The 22,413-nt window shown below is 31.8% G+C and overlaps 2 protein-coding genes across 3 annotated transcripts in view; one reads left to right on the plus strand and one right to left on the minus strand.

Moving 5' to 3' along the window:
• LOC105150895 (alkaline phosphatase) overlaps positions 1 to 22,413 on the minus strand; it is a 222,590-nt gene that overhangs the window by 69,750 nt on the left and 130,427 nt on the right. The gene's annotated exons all lie outside the window — the stretch shown is intronic.
• LOC105150894 (caspase-1) overlaps positions 1,385 to 22,413 on the plus strand; it is a 45,599-nt gene continuing 24,570 nt past the window's right edge. The window contains 2 exon segments of the mRNA XM_011064272.2: positions 1,385 to 1,700; positions 6,346 to 6,608. Of these exon segments, the coding sequence (XP_011062574.2) occupies positions 1,573 to 1,700; positions 6,346 to 6,608 (391 nt within the window). The 5' untranslated portion in view covers positions 1,385 to 1,572.

Below are 22,413 nucleotides of genomic sequence, written 5' to 3' on the forward strand. Positions count from 1 at the left end.
TGTCACGAAGACCGATTACGAAACCTGAATAATGAACGACCCCTTCAAGTCAGGTTTAAAAGAGATCGACTAGTACAACGTGTAAGGTGGTGGCTGGAACAAACTCGTGCACATAAATCCCCACGATAATGTTAAAGGCGGCGCTTTCGCGTAAAATACCACCGATATCCGGCGGTTTTCTTATTATACGACTACGTTTAGGTATCCATTCGATGAATGATCTCCATATGATGTCGCGATTGATTCACTCGAATGTCCCTATTTCAAGACTCGGCGACTCAACACCACAACACCGACTGGGAAATGCCGATTTCCTTTCACGCAAGAACACTCATAAAGCAAACTCATCATACTGATTATCATACTGAAAGCCATGCATCGTCAAATATACCGTTATGGATTGCACGGTCGGTTGTTAAATGGAAGCAAAGTAGAACGCCTGGAGCACTGAAATGCAAGCCACAATAGTGAGGAGCCGCATGCCGATTAAACACGTCACAAACTCCGATATCCTCAGCATGAAATTGCGAGAAGAGATGACTTGGTTGTTGATATTGGTCAACTAGAATGAAAACTCAAAGTTTCACTTGCAATTCCACTTGCACTGTATAGCATGAAGAGAGACAAAAATTACAAGCCAAGATATTCTTTTTCTCTAAATACGATTAATTATTTAACATGTATTAAATTTTTCAATACGAAAATTGCTCATTCAAGATATTATTAAAAATTATTATTCTTATAGGAAAAGAAAATATAATAATATAGGGGTTGCCACATAAAGTATCATAATTCAGAATTAAAGTAATATAATAATGTCATGCTGTAATAATAATCATAGGAAATATTATCTTCCACAATTATTGAAAAAAGTTTAACTCATAACTGCAAGGATATTCTGATAATCCTTTTTTTCTAATTTTTAATATATTGATTGGAATGATGTGCAATAATTTGGAATAATTGGAATTTTATTCACAATTTTATTTTTCACAAGTTTGTTCTTTTATGTAGGCTAATTGTCGTATATATATTTACGCTAAGTTCAAATGTTGTAATTATTTATTAGTTAATAATTTTAAAACGTCTATAAAACTAAAAACAAAAAACTTTAAAGACTTTTAAGGACTTTTTATATGTTTTTTTTAACATCACAAAAATATGTGTTTCTATTACGGATTAAGACAGTGTTAATAATTTTGATTATTATATTTCAGGGATTATTTTTTGCCTGTCTACAACACATTAGTAAAAATTAATTTCTCATCCGATATTTACCCAACCAATCAATTGCAATTGCCATCTCAGTAAGACATGCCATGTCGGATATCAGAGAACATCCGAAATCCGTGTAACGCACAATGTGCAGCGATATGCAGACATTCGACCGTTCTCGATCGGCACGAAAGTGCTATAGATTATCAAGTATTATCGACGATGCTTTTATCAGGAGTTTCCTCGAACGAGCACATCGATAAGATAAATTTGGTGCGCACGAGACATGTCGTCTTTTGGCGTGTAGGTGAGAGCAAATGGCAATAAATGGATAAACGCAAATCGAGGGATCGTTAGATGGCAACCACCAGAGGCAACATGCAGGCGAACGACAAGTACACTCCGCAGCAGGAACAGTGGAACATTTCAACACCGGGCGGATCGCAACGGAGCGTGCCGGACGGATGGTCGTTCAGGAAGGCAAAGTAAGCACCACTTCGTCACGTCGTGACCGATATAAAGCCCAGAGATATGGAGGTACTGCAAATAATCGACATGCGACTGACGCGAATGGTGTGCTTTTCAGCGCTTTCTCCTCTTTCACTCGCTAAAGCAGATACAAACGTGTGTCAACTACTAACTTTACGATCTTTTATAATTTTTATTGTAAATCTCAGAAACTTTCAGTTCATGTTGCATTCGAGTGATGCATGAAACAAATAAAGTTGTTAATATATAGACATCATAATTTTATATTCTTTTTTATAACATTTATTCTCAATAGAAGTCATAAAAAGTGTCTAATGTCATACCAAAATATGTATAATTCATTTTGCACTTGCTTTATTTTCAACGTTTAACTCTTTATCTCTAACACAGAATTGGAAAGATAATTGTCTCTTTATCTGATTTTCCATCGCAGCACTGATAATAACGCAACAACAAGAAATAAAATTAACTATGGTCAAGTAAAACAAAATATTAACAAAACATTAAAATACATTAAAACTGTTTTTTTATTATTTGCTTTTGGTTGCTCTCATTTTATTTCCGATTGCAAATGTCCTTCACTATATTTCATCTTTCATTTAAATATTGCTGTATATTTATTACTCACATGTAATATATGTAACATATAGCGATATAAAATCGATAATATTAATTTTTTAGCTTTGGATTATTATTTTTCAAATAAAAATACTTCTATTTCGAGACTGCAATATTATTCTAAAGAAAATTTCATTCTCATGGCAATTCATCGTCGTTTTCTATAGCTACATCTTGAATCAATTTTAGAACGAAATCGTCTAAAATGGCACACCCTGATATCAATTACGACTACATGGAATCGAATTTTGCTCATAAAGTGCGACCGCGAGAATTACGACATTATCTTTCCTATTATTGCATTATTTTTTTTTTTATCAAGGCCCTCATGCACAGATGGGAGCATAGTGCTCCATCGCGCATTATGCGCTTATTCTCGCAGCCGCGCATAACGCATGGTTGGTGTAATTGTCGGATAGCGAAAAGGACGGGGATTTGCGCGGGCGGAAAGCCGCGGCGGACTAGATTTATATTCATAATAGCGGAGAGTTGGAGGCCGTTAGGCGCAAAATGTTTTAGAGCCCAAAGTAAACGCCGCAGTATTCGCAGTAATGCCGGTAACTCACTTCTCCCACGACGAACATTTGTCTCGTAATGGCCACTGGCTCACCACGTTTATGACTAGTTCGTAAGCGCCCCGCAGTGGTTTTGTCACATCCGTTCTGTGTTCTCCCTCTGCCTCCCTTCCCCCCCTCTCTCTCTTTCTCTTTCTCTCTCTCTCTCTCTCTCTCTCTCTCTCTCTCTCTCTCTCTCTCTCTCTCTGTGCCTGTCCCACCCTCTCTCTCATCCCTTATATATTTTGAGTGTTCTTGATGACTACGTGGTTGTGCATGTCATTTCCATATATTCAGCAATATATATCTCAAGTATACATCAACGTATCCATCCGCTGAGCAAGAATCACTCAAGCGATGACTCTTATGTTCTCTAATTCTACGATTTTTCAACCTCACCATAATTATATCAGTTGTTTTTGAAAAAAAAATGCAATTTTCAATACGTGCAAAGTTAATCCGATATTAAACAATATTAAATATAATAGATTTCCAAATGTATCCATACGTTACACTCATAAAAGAAGCGCTTAATTTTAAGATATTAAAACGTTTTATTCTTATGTCTCCATATTTTAAACACACACACACATACACACACATACACACGCACATATATATAGTTTGTTGTTTAGTTTTAAACTTTTTCAATAAATAAAACACTGTGTAGTGTTTAGATTTATAAAACATTAAAATATTTAAAATTAAAATATCTTTTATTATTAAACGTCTATTTTTCAAAAATGTTTCAAACATAATTTTAAATATTACATTTTTACAGAGTATATCCTAAATATAATAAATTTTGAAAATGATCCAAATTATTTTGTACCATTTATAAACGCCGAAATATTAAATTTTGAAAAACGAGGAAAGAAAAACAGAAAATGAAAAAAAATTATTAAATTAAAATTGTTTTTTTTTTTTTAAGAATAGTGAAACGTGATTTTGCAAAACAAAAAATGTTTAGATTATCGATTTAACAATAAGTATAATAAAACAAAAGCGTTTTGAGAAAGTTTCGAAATGCTGTAGAACAGAACACATATTGACAAAAAAATATTAAGATACCAGTAAAATGCTACAAAGATATATATATATTGTAGATGTGTATATATAGATATGCGCAAGAATTGGATATAATCACATTTATATAATTTAAAAAAATGAATAATTTCTAGAATAAAAATTGATTTCCAAGAATAAAGAACAAGTATTCCCTTACATAAATAAAAACTAACACAACAATCTATAAAAGACAATAAAACTTTCTTTAGTTTCCGGATATCGAATTAAGAATATTATAATACTTTTATTTTATTTTATTTATGTAATTATTTCCAAAGCGTTTAACAGCGTTAAGCTTGATGGTGATATAAAATTATTTCCTTCTTTGACAAGATTTGTTACACATAATCTCATTTGCTCTTATTTTCAATTCACTAGAATTATTGCCTAAATTCATAATTTCTGAAATTAAATATATCGCCTAAATTCATAATATGCTTACTCTAGATTACGGTGCTGCATGTAATATTTGGCTGTGGTTCACCAGAACTTCTACAAGCACGCACCTAACCACGCGAGGATTAAACGCCTCGAGTTTACGGTCCATTCAGTTCAACGGAGCTCAGACAGTTCTACCTCCGCATCCTCGCGCTATTCTGTGCAATAATACCGCCGATTTACTTTCGACCGGCGTAGCCGACCCGATCCGGAGCAGTCGTAATCGTGGTAACTTGCGAAAGTTGGATCGCGCGTACGTGCGAGAGCCACGGAAAGTTGCGGGCAGGCTGCCGCACGATAAAATGCCGTCGAATCGCAGCGGAAGTTCTCGATTGCGATCTAAGTTGAAATTAAATTGACCGCGGTATGATCCCGCCGCGGTACCGCTTGAGTCCCTCAACTAAACAGGATATCCGTCTGCGTAAGCGCACGTGAGTGGAAAGTACGAAGTAAAACTGAATGCACTTTTCTGGATAAGGTCCTCCTTTGCTGTCCGCCTCGCCTTTAGAAGAGAAATGCTCCGATATTCTCCTTCTCTCTTCCCGAAACTAACAGCAAAGAGGCAAAACGTTCCGGAAACGCCCGTTTTCTCCCCTCTTTTTCACTTCGTTGTTCTCTTCTTTTTTCGTTGCTGCGCATCACCCGGACCATCTATTTGCGACTGTCCTCAAGTTGGAATTCTACAACTAGCTACCGCCTAATTACACCAAATGCACAAAGAGACGTTCCACTAAATACTACTGACATTTATTCCATCCGTTATGTCGAGTACATGTCTCTTTCTTCTTCCCTCTTTCTCCTTCTATTTATTTCTTTGTGTACAATGCATTTACTCCGGTTAATGTATGCACTTACACAAATTTCTTCGGTTGTTTTACTAGACAATCGAAAAATTCGAAAGAATAATACAGAAGTTTATCGTATTTTTTCAAATAAATTGCACACCGAGAATAATCCGCGGTATAATTAATCCATTGAAAATGAAATCCTAGAAACTTTAATCCGATATTTTTTTTTTTTATATAAAATATTTCGAAATTATTACGCCAGTATTCTCATCCGCGAGATCGTTCATTAAGACCGTGTAAATTTTTGTTTCGCCAAATTAAACGTTTTTATTTGCAGTACAATGTCAAGAAGAAAAAAGCGTTAATATTAATAAAAATTCTATTATAAAATACTTTTTCCACGGCAAATAAAATTTAATTAAGATCCAACCGAGATATAAATAACTATCCTGCGTTCCGCTCATTTCATTCTACAACTCCGTCGTGTTATTAATGGCGGAACCACAGAATCATTTGTTTCTCGCATCTCGCGCAATGTAGCAGTACATTTCTTTATCTATGCTATTTCGTCTGAAACACATCAAAACCCACGAAACCCTTCAACATATTCCAAATAACGTCGTAAGATGTCATTTGTTGCATTAATTAACAAAATAGGATCGATTGGAAAAATAAGTTTTAGCATCTTCAGAATAACATTACCAACTTTCTAGTTCTCTGACGCGATAAGAGAATGTAATATTATATAGTCATCACGAACTTAATTATAATTTCAAAAGATGTCGATTCTTATTAAAACAAAATGAATTTCCTGTGTTATGTTTCGCATTTAAACAATAAACACATTAAAAACAATTTACTTTACCTTAATAAATATTTGTTTTTTTTTATATTTGTAAGTAAAAATATGTACTTATAGTAAATAAATATTAACTTAATAAAGAAAAATGATAGTTAAATCAAATTAATAATTCTTGAATTAAATAAATATGTATACGTTAATATTCAATAAATGTTTATTTACAAATATTTTGAAAAATATTTGTTAAGATATAGTAAATTTTTTTTCAGTATACTAACATATTGATTTTAAATAATAATATTCTTTATTGCAATTAACTCTATTATTATTGAATATCTCTAAATTAATTTGAATAATTTTTAACATATTACAGTGATATTTCAAGCAGTGATATGGTGAATGCCATGAAAAATGTAAAAATCGATCTCAATCCGGATGACGATGAATACAATATGAAGCATAAAAGAAGAGGAGTAGCGATTATATTAAACCACGTACACTTCGAGAACATGGGCACGAGAGAGGGCTCAGAAAAGGACACTCTGAACCTCAAGACATCATTGGACAAACTCGGGTTCGACGTTCAAATTTACACCGATCCAACGTTCAAAACAATATCCACGGTTTTACAGTCAAGTAAGTATTGAATTTCCGTAATTGAACTCGTCGTATATTTGTGTATCACTTGTCTCAATGACAGACCAAACAGATAGATGACAATCTCTTGTGAGCTCTGTTCGGATAATGAACGCGAACTTTCGTTTGAAAAAATAGCAGAAATGGAGAAACGATATCATTATTTCTGTCCATTCGCAATATTGCAAGCTGCCGCAACCACATCGTTAGCTCTGTGTACCATCGCTTCTTATCTCTCTACAATGAGCTCACTTTCGTTTCATCTCTCATCGTGACAAAGCGATGGAGAGTTTTCTCAAGATAAAGAGAAAATACGAAGTGCCTCAGAGACCCCACCTTACTTTTAATCGCAAACTTTATAAAGAATTTGAACATAATTATAGTAAAGGGAAAAAGTTCATGGAAAAACAATTTTATCTACTTTTTTAACGCTTGATTTCTTCGTGATTAAATCACGAAATGGAATTTTTTCTAAAAGTCCCTTCGATATAATATAGTATGGCGATTTGTAATCTATTAGATAAGAAATCCAATCTTTGTTATTTAATTTTATATATAAACGGAAAATGAAATGTAGTAAATGAAAAAACTATTACAGTTACCGATTATCAGATTGATTATCAGAAGATCGAAGTCATTTGCCGAGTGACTCATTTTATATCACCCAACTAATCCCACACATTGATAAGCTTCCGCTCACCTAATGGCATTGTTTCTACAAAAGCGAGGAAGCTTTCCAGCTGCATTGATAATTGTCGATGGATTCTTTGTATCCAACCTGCAAACGAGCAGATAGGTCTCAGTTAACGCGAAGCGGATAATGATGAGCGCCGATCCGAAGGAGATCCTGCGACAAGTTATACAAACATTTTACAATGAAACGAGCTCATTAAACGTCTATTCGTCACAGCGAACTGAGTTCCTTAACAAATAACTAACAAAGCAATCTCGCGAATACGGCTGCGGCAGGTGCAGCGGAAAGTGAAGCTGAAAGTCCGATGATTACGGAACTTCGCACTGCTGGATAAGAAAAGTTTTCACGCGCCTTCGCCTCAGCGTAACACGATGCGCTCTATGAAGCTATATTCATTTACCACTCGTTTTTATATTTTAACTGTTTCGAGGTCTTGCTTTATGTAATATACTTTAGGAATTCGAAGAACTCGCTCCTACACGAAAAGGATAGTTTTGCAAAAATATCTAAAAGTTTAACTATAAATCTGAAGATCTGAAAATAATTTTTTTAGACCATAAAAATAATTATGTAGGACGCTTAAACCAGTTACTAAAATGTCAAAATATTTTGCTCATCATGTTTAAGATTCCTACAAAAATATTTTGCTCAACAGAATTATTTTCAGATCTATATATTTAACTAAATTTTTAGATACTTTAGCAAAATCGTTTTTCTTTCCGTGTATAAATATAATCCAAGAAAATACATAATTAAATATTTACTAAAATAAAAACAAATGTTACTATAAATACTAGTTTCACGGAGATTTGACAGAATCGATGGTATCATTTTGGCTTCGATAATCATTTCAATTTTTTTCTTTTTTTAATTAGATATATAATTAATACAATACTCTCTCATGGAAAGACCAATTTTACTGAGTAATGTATATAAAAATTTAGCTAAATATAGATCTGGAAATAATTTTAATGCACCATCAAAATAATTATGTAGGAAATTCAAACTTTGATGAACAATGCTATAAAAGATATTAACATTCTAGCAATCAATTTAAGCATTTTACATAATTATTTTGATGGTCCAAATAAAATTATTTTTACTTCTGTATCTAATTAAATTTGTAGATGAATTTTTTGCAAAACTGTTCTTTCCATACAGAATATTAAAATTCCTGAGCTCTTTGATCGTTAGTCTGTTTACATTTCAAAAATTTGACTTATTAAAATTAATGCTGATTCATTATGACAAATAATTTTCGACGAGATTTCGTTACTTCAATATGAAGAATTGATCATTGTTGACGTTGATCATGTATATCATTTTAATTTCACTATGACGTTTACAATTTATATACTTTCTACAATTTATTGTATATACTTTAAATGGGATAATTCATGTATATAAAATATATTTATTTATAAATAGTAGAATCAATTGTATTTACTGAAGATGACATAAATGTGAAGAATGTGTTGAAACGTTTAATTGTTTCTTATTCAAATTTAATAAAAATATTTATCACAAATATTTTTATTGAATATATCCATAATAACATATATAATATATAATATATGTCCATAAATATAATTTATATATTAATTTATATATTATACACATAAACATCCAATACTGGCTTTTAGGTATTTTACTCTCTGATTTTTATATTCTTTAGTTTCTTTTCATTCCTTTTGCCAGAATATTGAAAAAGTATAAATATAATGCAAATAATTCTAATAATATAAATAATACCAAAATAATTTTTACTAACCAAATGAATAGGAAATTATCAAATTAACAACATCAGCGGATCTAATGTTTAATTTCGAAAAGATAATAACATTGCTGACTGTGACAAATCTGTCAGCCGAGTAGATACAAAGAAAAATAAAAAGAGAAAATGCCAAAACTTAGTCGCACAAAAATATAGTAAATTTATTATTACCTCGGGAGCAACTAAAATAGACTTTCCTCAAACTCAGCTTTTGGCTGATACGAGGGAAACAACGGCAGTAAACTAAAGGAAAATCCCGCCGGATTCTCTCCCTCGCCGATAGACTTTACACGTATTCGATTATCAAATCGAAAATACTAGCAGTATCAAAAGAGTATTCGTTTACTTTGGAAAGTCACGGTCAGCGCATTTTATAACTATGCTGTTGCATAAATAAACTACCCCTCACCATATTTCACACGACTACCCCGCCAAGTTTCAAAGCTTTAATTTTGTCTGGCAGCATTCCACGTAATTCGAAGCAAGCGGGCTTCCTCTTTCTGAAAGTTTCGCGAACGCGAATCGACTGCTGAATGAGAACCGAACTTTTCAATTGAAACGGTCCGCATGTCGTTGTAGCTCGGACTTTACTTCTTTTTTTCCCATTGAACTAACAATGCGAGTAGTACTCGTTGCACTGCCGCCGTTTTCCTCTTCTTGTATCAATGATTCTTAATTCCCATCCTACTAGATCATCACGATAAAGTAAAATGATGCGATATCATGATCCAAATGTAGAAAAGATTGTCTAATATATGAAGATCCTTCTTTTAAAGGCGGATGTTGCATATCAGTCGGCATATCATATCATCGTATCGTCGTTGCATATCAATGCAAACGGAGACCGTTGTGTCAAAATTGTAGTACAACGATATGCAAGGGCACATCGTGTCGTCATATCATTCCACTGAAGGGCTTGCTGCAATGGGTTGACCCACATTTTGTAAAAACGGAGTAAATATATGAAAAGAATGATTTTGTTGAAATATTAAAAAATTTAACTAAATACAAAAGTAATTTTGTTGAACCATCAAAACAATTATATTAAGAATTTCAAACATGATGAGAAATATTACAAAAATTTTGAAGTTTTAACAATCAGCTTCAGTATCCTATGTAATTATTTTATAATTCAACAAAATTATTTTTTAATCAATCAAAACTTTTTGCAGCATTGCTTATCATGCTTGAGATTCATAATTATTTTGGCTCGATAAATTTATTTTCAGATGTGTGTCTATCTAAATCTCTTTCAACAAAACCGATCTTTCCGTGTAACGACGAAATGGAACAAGTCTGTATCCATCTAAAACTATAATAATTTAATTAATACTGAAGAGATCAGAAAAAGCTCGGAAATATCATTCGATAAAATTCGTAAAATTAAAAGCACAGTCATAAAAATTATTTATTTATGAATATTTATGATATTACAATTAGATGAAAACAGAAAATAAATTGAAGTTCCCCATGGCGAAAATGTATGTCAAGTCTTGTTCTTCGCGAAGAAAGTTGTATATCTTTCAGACTCCATTTAACAGAGGCTATAAAGGTAATTAATGATCACGAAACGAAGATTAAACTTATTCGTATAAAATTGCTAATAATTATCAATCATGATTATTGCTTCGTGGTGCTTTGATTTCAGTGTGCTAAATATACATATTCAACAAGTATATTCAGTTTATAAAACAAAAAAAATAAGTATTAGTTTTAAGATATTAGCCATATTAGCTTTAGATTAGTTTGAGAAAAAGACAGAGAAAAAAAAGAGAGAGAAGAAAAAAAAATATATAAATGTCTTTTAATAAGTTATAATTATTTTAATAAATTGCCTTCATAAATTAATAATTATCAAACCGGATACCACAGTTGTTTACGCAAACTTTAGGGTTAACGTAGAAAACTAAAATTTATAAACTCAATTATAAACTTAATGACACATGTTAGAGTTAATAAATTTAGTTTCTTCAACTCGATATACAATATTTATTAAAATCGATACAAAATTAAATGCATTCTAGTTTTATCGGTATAAAATTACCGATGTATTTAGACCATCGCGATTTTTGGATTGTATTCAGCAAAAGAACGATATATTTCGAATACAATTGATCGAGAAAAATAAAGCCGGTTCTCCATACGCGCTGTTGGATAATCAACGAGGAAATCGTCGGGCGGGATGGACATGAATGCGAACCGTTGTTTGTATTCGCTTTTTTTTTTCTTACACAAATTTCGTGACCGCTTTCCGGTGCCAAAAACAAGTTTTTTCCGCTTCTAGTCGAGTGTATTAGTACGGCAGATGTCACACCGAAATAAAGGAGACATGCGACAACACGTTTCGTCGTCTTCCGATTTCGCCACACCCAACCGTGTGACCGCAATCGCAAGATATTACGGCAGGAAACAAGCAACATTTGTGCAACTTCTGCGAACGGCACGAGCGGCGACACGTAAAGCACTCCTGGTGTTTGTCGACGCTTCTCCGATGAAAAGCACGATACCTGTCGCGAAATCATCCCTTGACAGGCTCGTCAGGCAACATCCACTTACACCCAAGTTGCAAGTTCGCATGGAGAAGAGGGTTGTATATGCGCTCTCGAAGAACAGTTAGATGTTTTCAAAGTTAACGTGTCAAGTACAAGCATCGTGAACATTCTACTTCGGATAAGTAGAAGCTATTCGAGTGTCGTATCCGCTGCTAATGTCGTCTAAAATCGTCGCCGCGATACTTCGTTATTACAGAATAGATGGAATTTATAGATGGAATTTGTTTCCGTTTGGCAAATTCCTAAAAGTAATTCCTTGACAAACTCGTTAAAACAGCTATTTTTCGACATGGCAGTTGATAACTTCATATCGGCGTATACGAGTTTATGCATATGCTCGAAATGTACGTTTTTCTCATGACGACATGTCAAACGCAGATATTTTGAAATGAGAATATTTCACTTCAGCTAAGAACATATTATTATGCTTGAAGTTTTCGTGTTACATGTTTTCTCATATTACGCACGCTTCTATAAACATTGGCTTAATCCTGTTCTAATATTACGTACCAATGTATCCATTCTTGTTTATATTATACATTATTAGAGACTATTTTAATGCTAAATCACTTCCGGCTTTAGATTGTAGTGTTTAAACTATTATACTCTTATTGCCTACAAGATTTGTAGGATCGTAAACTACTTCTACTTTAGTCGGTACTACATACAATCCTAAATCACTTCAAACTTCAGTCAGAATTGTAAGACCTTAAACTTTTACAAATCCAGTTCAACAAATATATTACCACATTTCAACTTTTAAATGTACATACTGCGGAATTACAATTATCACATTCCAGAGTTTGAAAGGGGATATTAACCCTTTGACTTTGCCAGACCGAAGCATTGACTATGCCACTCTATCGCGGAATTCAATTAAAGAAAGCGAATATATATTCTTTTGATGAAACAAATCGTTGCGTTGATAGAAAAGTACAATTTAAAATTATAACGATCTCTATAGTTATCTTACTTTATGATAGATTGAAGCATAATAGCACTGAAATCTTTTCTAAATGCAACATTTAAATAAAGTACACATTTATTTTTTGTTTTTAAATTGTTTTTGAATTGAAACATTTTAATTAAGATAGTAAATATGCACTTTATTTTTTTGTCGTGCTATACTTTCAATTGTAATATATTTTTAAATTATGTTATAAATTTTTAAAATTCGCAACATTACAATCCTAGTAAAATATTGTGTAAATCTTATCCCTCTATTATACAGTTGTGATAACTTTTCTATATAAACAAATGTTGTTTTTCCATAACAATATATTTCTCTTTATATTTCTATTTCCTTTCATTATTTAAAATGCTAATAATTATTTACTTTTTTATCAAGACGACGAGATACAGATCGAATTGAGAATTTCTTGCTTGACATCGACAAGATATCGAATCATAAAAAAAAAATCACATTATCTAGTGTTAAAAAAATCATTTCATGTTAAAGAATAATTTAACGGGAAGAATTAGAGCGTAGTAACCAAAAAACGATTAAGAAAACAAATTGTATATTTAAGTCTATTTTTTCTACAAAATTAACAATAATTTAATAAATATCTCATCACGAGTATAAATAATAGTTTTTCAATGGCAATGATCGTAGATAAAAAAATAAACAAAAAAAATTACAAATTGCAAGTTTGAAGTCTTATGACGAACAAAAATTTCGTAAAACGAGAGGAAGGACAAGAGAACGAGCGCTGTTATATCTCGTCGCCCTATTCCACATGGATCGGCGAAAAAGGTTCGTTTACATACTATGTACACACTGACATGTAGACTCTGCTTATAAAAATTCAACGTTGCTTCGAGTTGACCGTCAACATTTTCCGGTTTCATCAATGTACACAGTGGCGTCATAAACGTTGGGACCGCAAAAAGAAAAAAACAACAAAAATAGAAAAAGTAGAGGAAGGAAGAAAAAAAAACGAAAAAAGAGAAAGGAAAAACAAATTCACGCGAATTGTTTGGTGTATTTCAAAATTCTGCACAGCGCGTGCAGCTGGGGACTGATTACAATCGTGATATTCAACGGAGCCGACAATATGGCGCGACGCAATGATCCCGAGAGCGGCGCGATCGCGAACTCGGAATCCGCATCCACGAGCGGGATGATTCTGGTGTGTATCAACGAACACGATGGAGCCAATCACCCGCAACAATACACATGCATAACAATACACAGTACGATTTAATAATTCCATACGCGCGGACACGCATGATCCGCGTCTGTTAAGAAACATTGGTTGCAGTTCGTACTGTCGTTACGAATTTTTCCGTTTTACTACGTTTTACTATGTTCGTGACCAACGTGTCACGCCGTGCCGATGGGATTTTTACGCGTTTTGAAAGAATGATCGCTCACAATTTATACAGACCGTTCGATATTGTCGAAGGTCTCCTGACGGTAATAAAACAAGAATCTTCCCAGTTTCCAAGAATTTTTCACTAAAGAACACTCAGAAACATTGAAAAAATTATTGAAATTTACAATAACATGAGCGTCTTTATACTTTTATTTATACCAGTCTAAAAATGCATTCAAATTTTACATCTTATAACGAATATGATTTTTATTTACAATTGAAAAAGGACCGGTGATCCCGAAACGTCTTTATATGTTCAATTGAATATTAATTTATTTTTGTCAACTACCTTTAGCTCGATCATTGACTTTGTTGTTCAATATTTCATTGAAAACATTGTTAATTCCATTTACAGATCTCTAAGCTATTATATTCGTTATTCATTATACATTATAAGACAAAAAATAAATTGTAAACTGTATACTAAATCAGAATTTAGAATATAATATTAGAATTCGAATATAAGTTTTGCAAATAATAAAATAGTTTATTTTATTGTAATTATACGTCTCATAGTCTATTACTTTCTTTTTAAAATGTTTGTTTGGTTTGAGAAAATTTCAAAGTAATTTAATTACATCTATAAAATGTATACAATTATCGCCAACAAAAATAGCTGTAAAGCTGCATTTTGACTTTGGAAAAATTATATTTAATATTTAGATAAGGATTGCATATAAAATATATATATATACTTGTATAATTTACTAATAAGAGGAATGTTGAAAACAATTTTATCGTAAATTCTGTTGTGTACACAAATATATTGTGCATCCGTTTAATTAATATAACAAAGTTCAAGTTCGTTTATACTTGTATACGTGAAATAAAATTCAGTTGCGTGTTGTGTGTGTGTGTGTGTGTGTGTGTGTGTGTGTGTGTGTCTGTGTGTCTGTGTGTGTATGTGTGTGTCATAAGAGCATTTAGCAATTCTCTGAAAAAAATCAAATATATTAAAAATTAAAGTTATACTTTAAAGGTACATTATATGCATTAAAATGCATTTATAGTATGATATCCATTCAATCATCATTATTAATGGAACTTGTAGATATGCTCTCCACGAAATTTTCAACTAACTCTTAATAAAAAATCTTTTGAATCTGCTAAAATAACTGCTTTAAAATAAATACTCGTGTTTCTCAAAACTTTATCTTCGTGATTGATCATATATTTTTAATTGGATTTGCGTTCAGAGATTTGAAAGACCAATTGATTTGGAAGATCAATATAATTTTTACATGTTTATGAACATCTCGTAAAAAATATGTCATATAAAAAGCAGACGATAAATTATAATTAATAATAGTGATTGAATGCCAGTTATAAAGTAAATATATATTATTTTAATGTACTTTTAAAATATAACTTTAACTTTTTTTAATATACTTGGTTTCTTTCAGAGAACTGCTGACGGCGTTTTTTGTGTCACTGACGGTCTTTGTTAAAATTCTACAATTAAACGCTTTCACACAAGTGTTAAAGACAGATCTAATGTATCGCAGAGACAAGCAGTTTTATCTAAAAACTGGTTTTCCTTAAAAATGGATTTAACTTTGAAACTAAATTTCTTTAAACCTCAGCATAGAAAACGTTTTTTATTATAAATATTATAAATTGCTAAAAATAATAATGATATTTAAAAAAGTTGTAAAATTAAAAATAAAGAATTGATAGCACTCGCTATTTATGAAAATGCTTCATTTATTTAAATAATAGCAGATTTATTCATGAAAATATCAACGATATTGTCGAGTGCATAGTCGCTCCTATTTCAATATTTCAGTAATATTATCACGAAAAACATCTCGTATTCATAACAAATAATTTATTAAAAGCGCGTACATGAAATACGATCTAATGATGAAATTAACTGCGTATATAATTCCATACGGAATTGCAATGCAATTCATAAGAAATACACGACATGGAAAAATACCGCAATTAATAAACACTTTGGGGATTTGAGGTAACTTTTTATGTACTATAAATGCGCATTATTAATCCACGAATATGATCGAACATATATCAAGAGCGCGCGCTTTCTGTTCCCCTGTATTTTATCTGCATACAAAAGCGTAAAATCGCGCGTGCGTTGCTGTACGAGGCAAGATTGGTCTCGAGGTAATAATATTACCACATCCGCACAGCTCGCGACTGTAATGCTTTAACGCGCAAGGGATTAAAAAATAACCGGGATGATCTTTCGGAGAACAAGAGGAGTAACAAACAGTGCGCTGAATTTCCACCTTTACGTTATTATCCCCTCCGGAATATAAAGCAAACGGAAAGGGCGGAGATATGTAAGCTACCTTTCCAAGTTATGTGAAGCACGATACAAAACTCAATTACACAATAGCTCGGCTCTTATCCGATTACACCGATGGTTTACTCGCCTTAAGGGTCGTCAATACCCGCATAAGTCAGGTCGAATCGTGACGTCAGAAACGAGAGAAATACTCGCAAACGATACTTGTGACTTATGTCCACGCGAGTTATTCTTTGTCAATGAAACCGTTCTGGCTCGATAAAGTAGAATCATAAAATGTGCCACAAATTCTATTGTCAGCCCGGCATGTCAAGCGTGAAACGCAGGTAGCTTTTCTAGAAGCGTTTCGAATATTGTCAGCTTTCGCCATATGCATAATATAAAGTTTCCCTTTTCTTCTTCAATAAATTTTAGGAAATAAAATTTATATTTTTCTGACTTAACTTATTCTCGTATCAAAACGATAAATAGTTCTACTCTATATTTTTAGCTATGGACTTCTTTTTATGTAACTTGACGTCTACTTACCTCAAGATATGTAATAATCTCATTATTTATATTAATATTTTGACATTTAGTGTTGACCTTATAATTTTATTAATTTATGAAACTAATTGCTCTTATTCATATTATACTTGTTTTTTAAATTTATATCTCATGTCATGATCTCATATGTGATGTTGACATCGAATATGAATGTATGCGTGAATATAGTATATATTATTATAGCATCCTTTTTTTTACTCGTTATTTGATTTTACTCTTCGTTTTAGTTGTGTTTGTATCAATCGAGCTTGATTAACTTATTTAATTGTCAGTATTTTATGTCGAAAAATAAATTTCGGGTAAATGACAATTATGAAAGAAATAATTAATTGCATAGAAAAATCCAAATTTCAAATATTGAGATATTGCATCTGTCATTTATATTAATTAAAATGTTGAACGATATTTTTTTATTCGATGCACCGCGCGTACATGTAAACAGTCAAATAATTTCATAAACTACTCATAATTAACTCATAACTTTATACTTTATATATATAAATGTAACTCTGTATATAGTACGAAATGACATCTTTCAATATTATCACGACTCGATCAGAATTAACTATTAATATCAAACAAAAGCAAAAATGGAGGTGCTTTAGGTAGATAGATATTTTTGCAAATTTTATAGTGCTTACATTACCTACACCCCATCTATTTTTCTTCCTCTTGCAAAGAATTCGTCCAAAACTCACGTTTGATATATTGAAAGCGCGAGAATATTAATCTATTATCGCTTTATTCGCCGTCTATATTTTCCCTATAAAATCATATTCGTTCCATTTCCGTTTGATCATCCACGTGCAAAGATAAACGATAATCTCGGCGAGGCTCGCGAAGTTCGAGGATTTATTTATAATAAATGGCAAAATGGAGAGGGATTAACAACTCGTTCAGTGCGCTTACGCGTAACGTATTTCTGTAATGGAAAGTTTTAATATAGAAAAAATATGTAAGCTCAAAATAATTATAGAGTTTTTATTCAATTTCATTTAATCCTCTTTTTATTTCAAATAAAATCGTAAAATATGTTATCAGTTATTTTTAAATACCGATTTCATTCATTGATACTTCATAATTTTTAGTTTTGTTCAAACGGGCGTCTATTTGATTTTCATTGCATAATTTAAGTCAACCGAAAGAATTTCTCGGCTATTCAGAAACACTTCGATGAATAATTAGATGAATAATTAGATGAATAATTAGGCGAAAGGCAGAATAACGCCGTAAAGTGAAGCAATCTCGAACCTTGCCGAACCCGTTTAAGTGTAACGAGTTTAAAACTCGATGTGTAACTATTTGCATTCTCTGGATATATAATAGTATAATCTACCTGATGTATTTTATTCGTTTATACGCAGATTTAATTCATTTAACATCGATATTTCATTGATAACCTCAAACAATTCTACAATTTTAATTTCAATAAAAAATATTATGTGAAAAAAAATCTCTAATTTTTTATTTTATATATCAAATTTATATATAAAATAAAATTTTTTTATTGAATAACAAGACACCCTATATGTACAACATATATAAAAATTTGCTTTTGTTTTTTTAATGTATGGTACAAAGTTTATCTTTGTATTTTTATATAAAATATATCAAAAATATATTTTATTTTTCACATTTAAAAATTTATTAGCCTTAGAAACATTGTAACCGTAAAATGTATTACGTACGTATGATAATATATTTTAAGTGAGAATTTAAAATTAATAAAATTATATTTAATATAAATAATATTTAATTTTTTAATATTTAATATTTTAATATTTTAATATTTTAACACAAAATAGAAGATATGAACGTTTCCACAAAATAAATATTTTTGATGTAATAAACTATAATTTACAACTACAATTTTTATATCTAAATATATCACGCAAAACAACACTAAACAACTTTTTAATAAAAAAATAAAAAATTTATATAATAATAACAAATTATTTCAAACAATTTATTTAAATACGTTTGCAATTGTAAATATAAAATGAAACTATTATATTTTCTATATTTTGAAGAAATAAATTATTAATTATGCTTGTTAATTATGAAATTATATAAAAGCAAGATTTAATAAATTCAGAGTTTCTCGGAAATATATTAACCTTAATTAGTTCATATATATATATATATATATATATATATATATATATATATATATATAATTAAAATTAATTTTAAATTGATTATAAAGGAATTAAAAATAAAAAGCAATACAACAGTAAATTGGATAATAATTCAATGCACATCTATATCATTATCTACACAAGTAGCTACGTAGAACATTTACTCTTCAACCCACATTTTTAAAATTTTTATAAACCTCGTGACGTATGAACTGTCAATAAAGTCTATTCTTCACATCGAAATGGAATCGAGGAACACAGATATCGCCAGAAAACATGTCAACCATGCGATTCTATTACATTTCTCGGAAAACTTACATGACCGCGAACACTCGCTAACGCATCACAATTATCCGTATCTCTTAATTCACGTAATTCATGCGGTCTCTAATCTTATAACATGAACGAATGACGTCGTCGCTAGTCGCATATTCCGTGCGAGTATTTCGCACCTATCTCACCGACCGTACTCGCCAATCTTCTCGAGGTGCGCAGCATCGTGAATCTTCCCTTGAATACAGATTATTCCTACACTGAATTTTCCTCATCAAAAGTCTAAATGGATGACGGCGCGACTCTCTGCCTGTCATCTTTAAATATGTCGGCGCGTGAACTTCTGTTTCGATACTTTTTAATATGTAACATCCGCAGTGTCAACGAATTATTAGCTGTAAAGATTACAAAACTTTGTCCAAATGACTTTATGAAATCTCTCTCTCTCTCTTTCTCTCTCTCTCTCTCTCAAGCTCATTCATTCTATTTGTGTCTCAATATCGAAACAAACGGAGTACTCTTTCGCAGTTTGATCTCTAGTATCCTCTAGTGGAGAGAAGATACGTGATATCCAGTTCATCTCGTTTATTTCGCTACGCGGAGTTGGTTCCACTCGCCGAGAACTATCAGCCAACGCCGGTATTAAACTTTCGAATTTATAACGCGCGTTGCGGCTATATCGATCGAACGCGAGCAAGCCATCGCCATTCGCCCGCGCCTTCATCGGAAGAGAATATTTCGCTAGAATATTATTAGCAAGAGCTTCATCGAGTTGTTAACTGCCCGTGTACTGGTGCAGCATATACCGCCAAGCTGAATTTACAACGCGCCGACTGCACTTCGGGCGATTTATACTTCGCTCGAACGACGGCGATATCTACACGTCGGGACCACCTTGAATTATGACGGACTCAAAACAAGAGAGAACGTTCGTAGCTCGTGTTTGTTCATGGATACAGCTTTTGATAGATGATGCTAGTGAATGAAGTTCAATGGTGCAGCAAAATTGTTACTTTTTTATCTATGTATTGTTTTTATGGTCTTTTTTCAGATAGTTTGAACATTTCTCGTCACTTTGTGTTACTCTTGTGTTATATCATAAATCTAGCTAATTGAATTTTGAATTTTTCATAAAAATACCATCACTTTTTATTGCGTATTTTCTTGTAATTCTGACGTTGCAATAACCGATTCTTATTTTCTAAAGGCATCATGTTGAGAATGATTAAAACCACTAAAAATAATTGATAAAGAGAGAGAGAGAGAGGAAAATATAAGAAATACCTATAAATTCGGATATATATTACTGAGGTTCATCCATTAATTTATATATATATATATATATATATATATATATATATATTTATAATAACTTTATTGAGTGCAGTGATAATACAGAAATTAATTATACATCAGAAAACTACAATACATGATATCAGATCAGTTGCACGCAATAGGCGAGGCAACAGCTAAACAGCAGATTCGAAGCCATACTTGATAATAATATATTTTATATATATATATATATATATATAGTAAACTTTGTAGTTTTATAGTAAACTTCCCCTCTATTCAAGAAAATAAGTAACAAAAGCTAGAGGGTAATTACGAACATAAGGGAAACAACGCTACAATGAGAGATAATATCAGATAATTACCTATTATAAAGGGCATTTTACTTGATTATTTTCATTTAACATCTAGCGACATTAAGTCGATGGTAACTACATGATCATTACACGTGCAAGTACGTGCAAGACGACAGTATAATGATTTTTTCACGTGATGTGAGATTCTTTTCTTTTTATCAAACGAGATCGAAAGGAGTCAAAATAAATTTCCATTAAACTCAGGTTCGCGGTAAACTCAGAGGGAAACGCGTCCCTCTGAGGAAACAGAGCGCGAACAGCAACGTCGCTTCACGTAATACGCAAAAGTTTTTTGCGAAATATTTTCCGTCCGCACATCATGCATAACTTCCAAACTGAATACACCGCGCGTCGATTTTTCAGCTACCGTCCCGTGCCCTCTTTATGCAATTTATATCCAACTCCTTAATTACATTAGTGCCGCAGAATTGCCGGACCGAGGCCAGTGCGGCGAATTTAATTGGATTATCAACTCTTGTTAGTCATAATGTTTTGGCTGGAAAATAAAGATCAATGCTTTTTGCGAAGAAATAAGATAAGACCCATGCATTGGAAATTTTTTGCATTTATTTAAAAAAATAAGAGCAATTTTTGCATCAAAGTTGAGAAAAGAATTATTAGCAAAATGTCCAATAATTTCAACGGCGGAAGAAAAGCAAATAATATTTATAAGCTTTGTGAGAAGAGAAAAGGATAATAAAAAGAAAAAAAAGGCGGAAATAGAAGAATACACTCTTGGATTTTCTTTAGATTCTTAGATTTTCAGAAAAATGAAGAAAGAATTAAGTTCCCATGGATAAATTTTTTTTGTAAATAAAACAATGCTAATATTTTATAGTTTTTATATTCAAAAATTTGTTCTATTAGGTGTTGGAATTAATTCGTTTTTTAATGAAAGAATGTTATTTATTTCACATGAGCATTAAAAAATACATTAATGAAAGTACTTCCCATCACTTGTAAAACGCTACGAATTAATTCCAACACCTAATATATAAAACGTAGTAATGGATCACAGAAAGAAACATAAATACTAACCGTTATACTTCCTTTTAATGCACAATTCTATTTAAATTGTGAAATTCTATTTTATTCACATGCTTATAATTCCGCTATAATGTTTGGAGGTATAATGTGATGCACAAAATCATAAATAAGATTTGATTGTAACAAGAAAAAAAGAGTAAAGCGCACCGTTAAAAGAATCCTACCATCAAAAATAAAAAGAATAACTATACGAAAAAAAATCGTCGCAATAACAAACAAAATTGAATAAACGGAAAAGATATAGAAATAGTAAAACCAGCAATATCTAAATATTATACGTTCGAGAGAAGAGAGTAATGTAGTAACGTTACGTACATATAGCAAAAGAACTTTTTACACGTATCCACCAAATTCGTTGTTGTGTATAGACCCACCCTCCCCTCAACAACGCGTAAAAAGGAACAAAAAATTCGTTTCTTTTACACGTTTTACTATTATTTCGCTGTGATAAAATAACAATCACAACGTGTATACTCAACCTGCTG

Source organism: Acromyrmex echinatior, chromosome 13 (assembly GCF_024713525.1).
Source record: "Acromyrmex echinatior isolate Ae372 chromosome 13, ASM2471352v2, whole genome shotgun sequence".
Lineage (NCBI taxonomy): Eukaryota > Metazoa > Arthropoda > Insecta > Hymenoptera > Formicidae > Acromyrmex > Acromyrmex echinatior.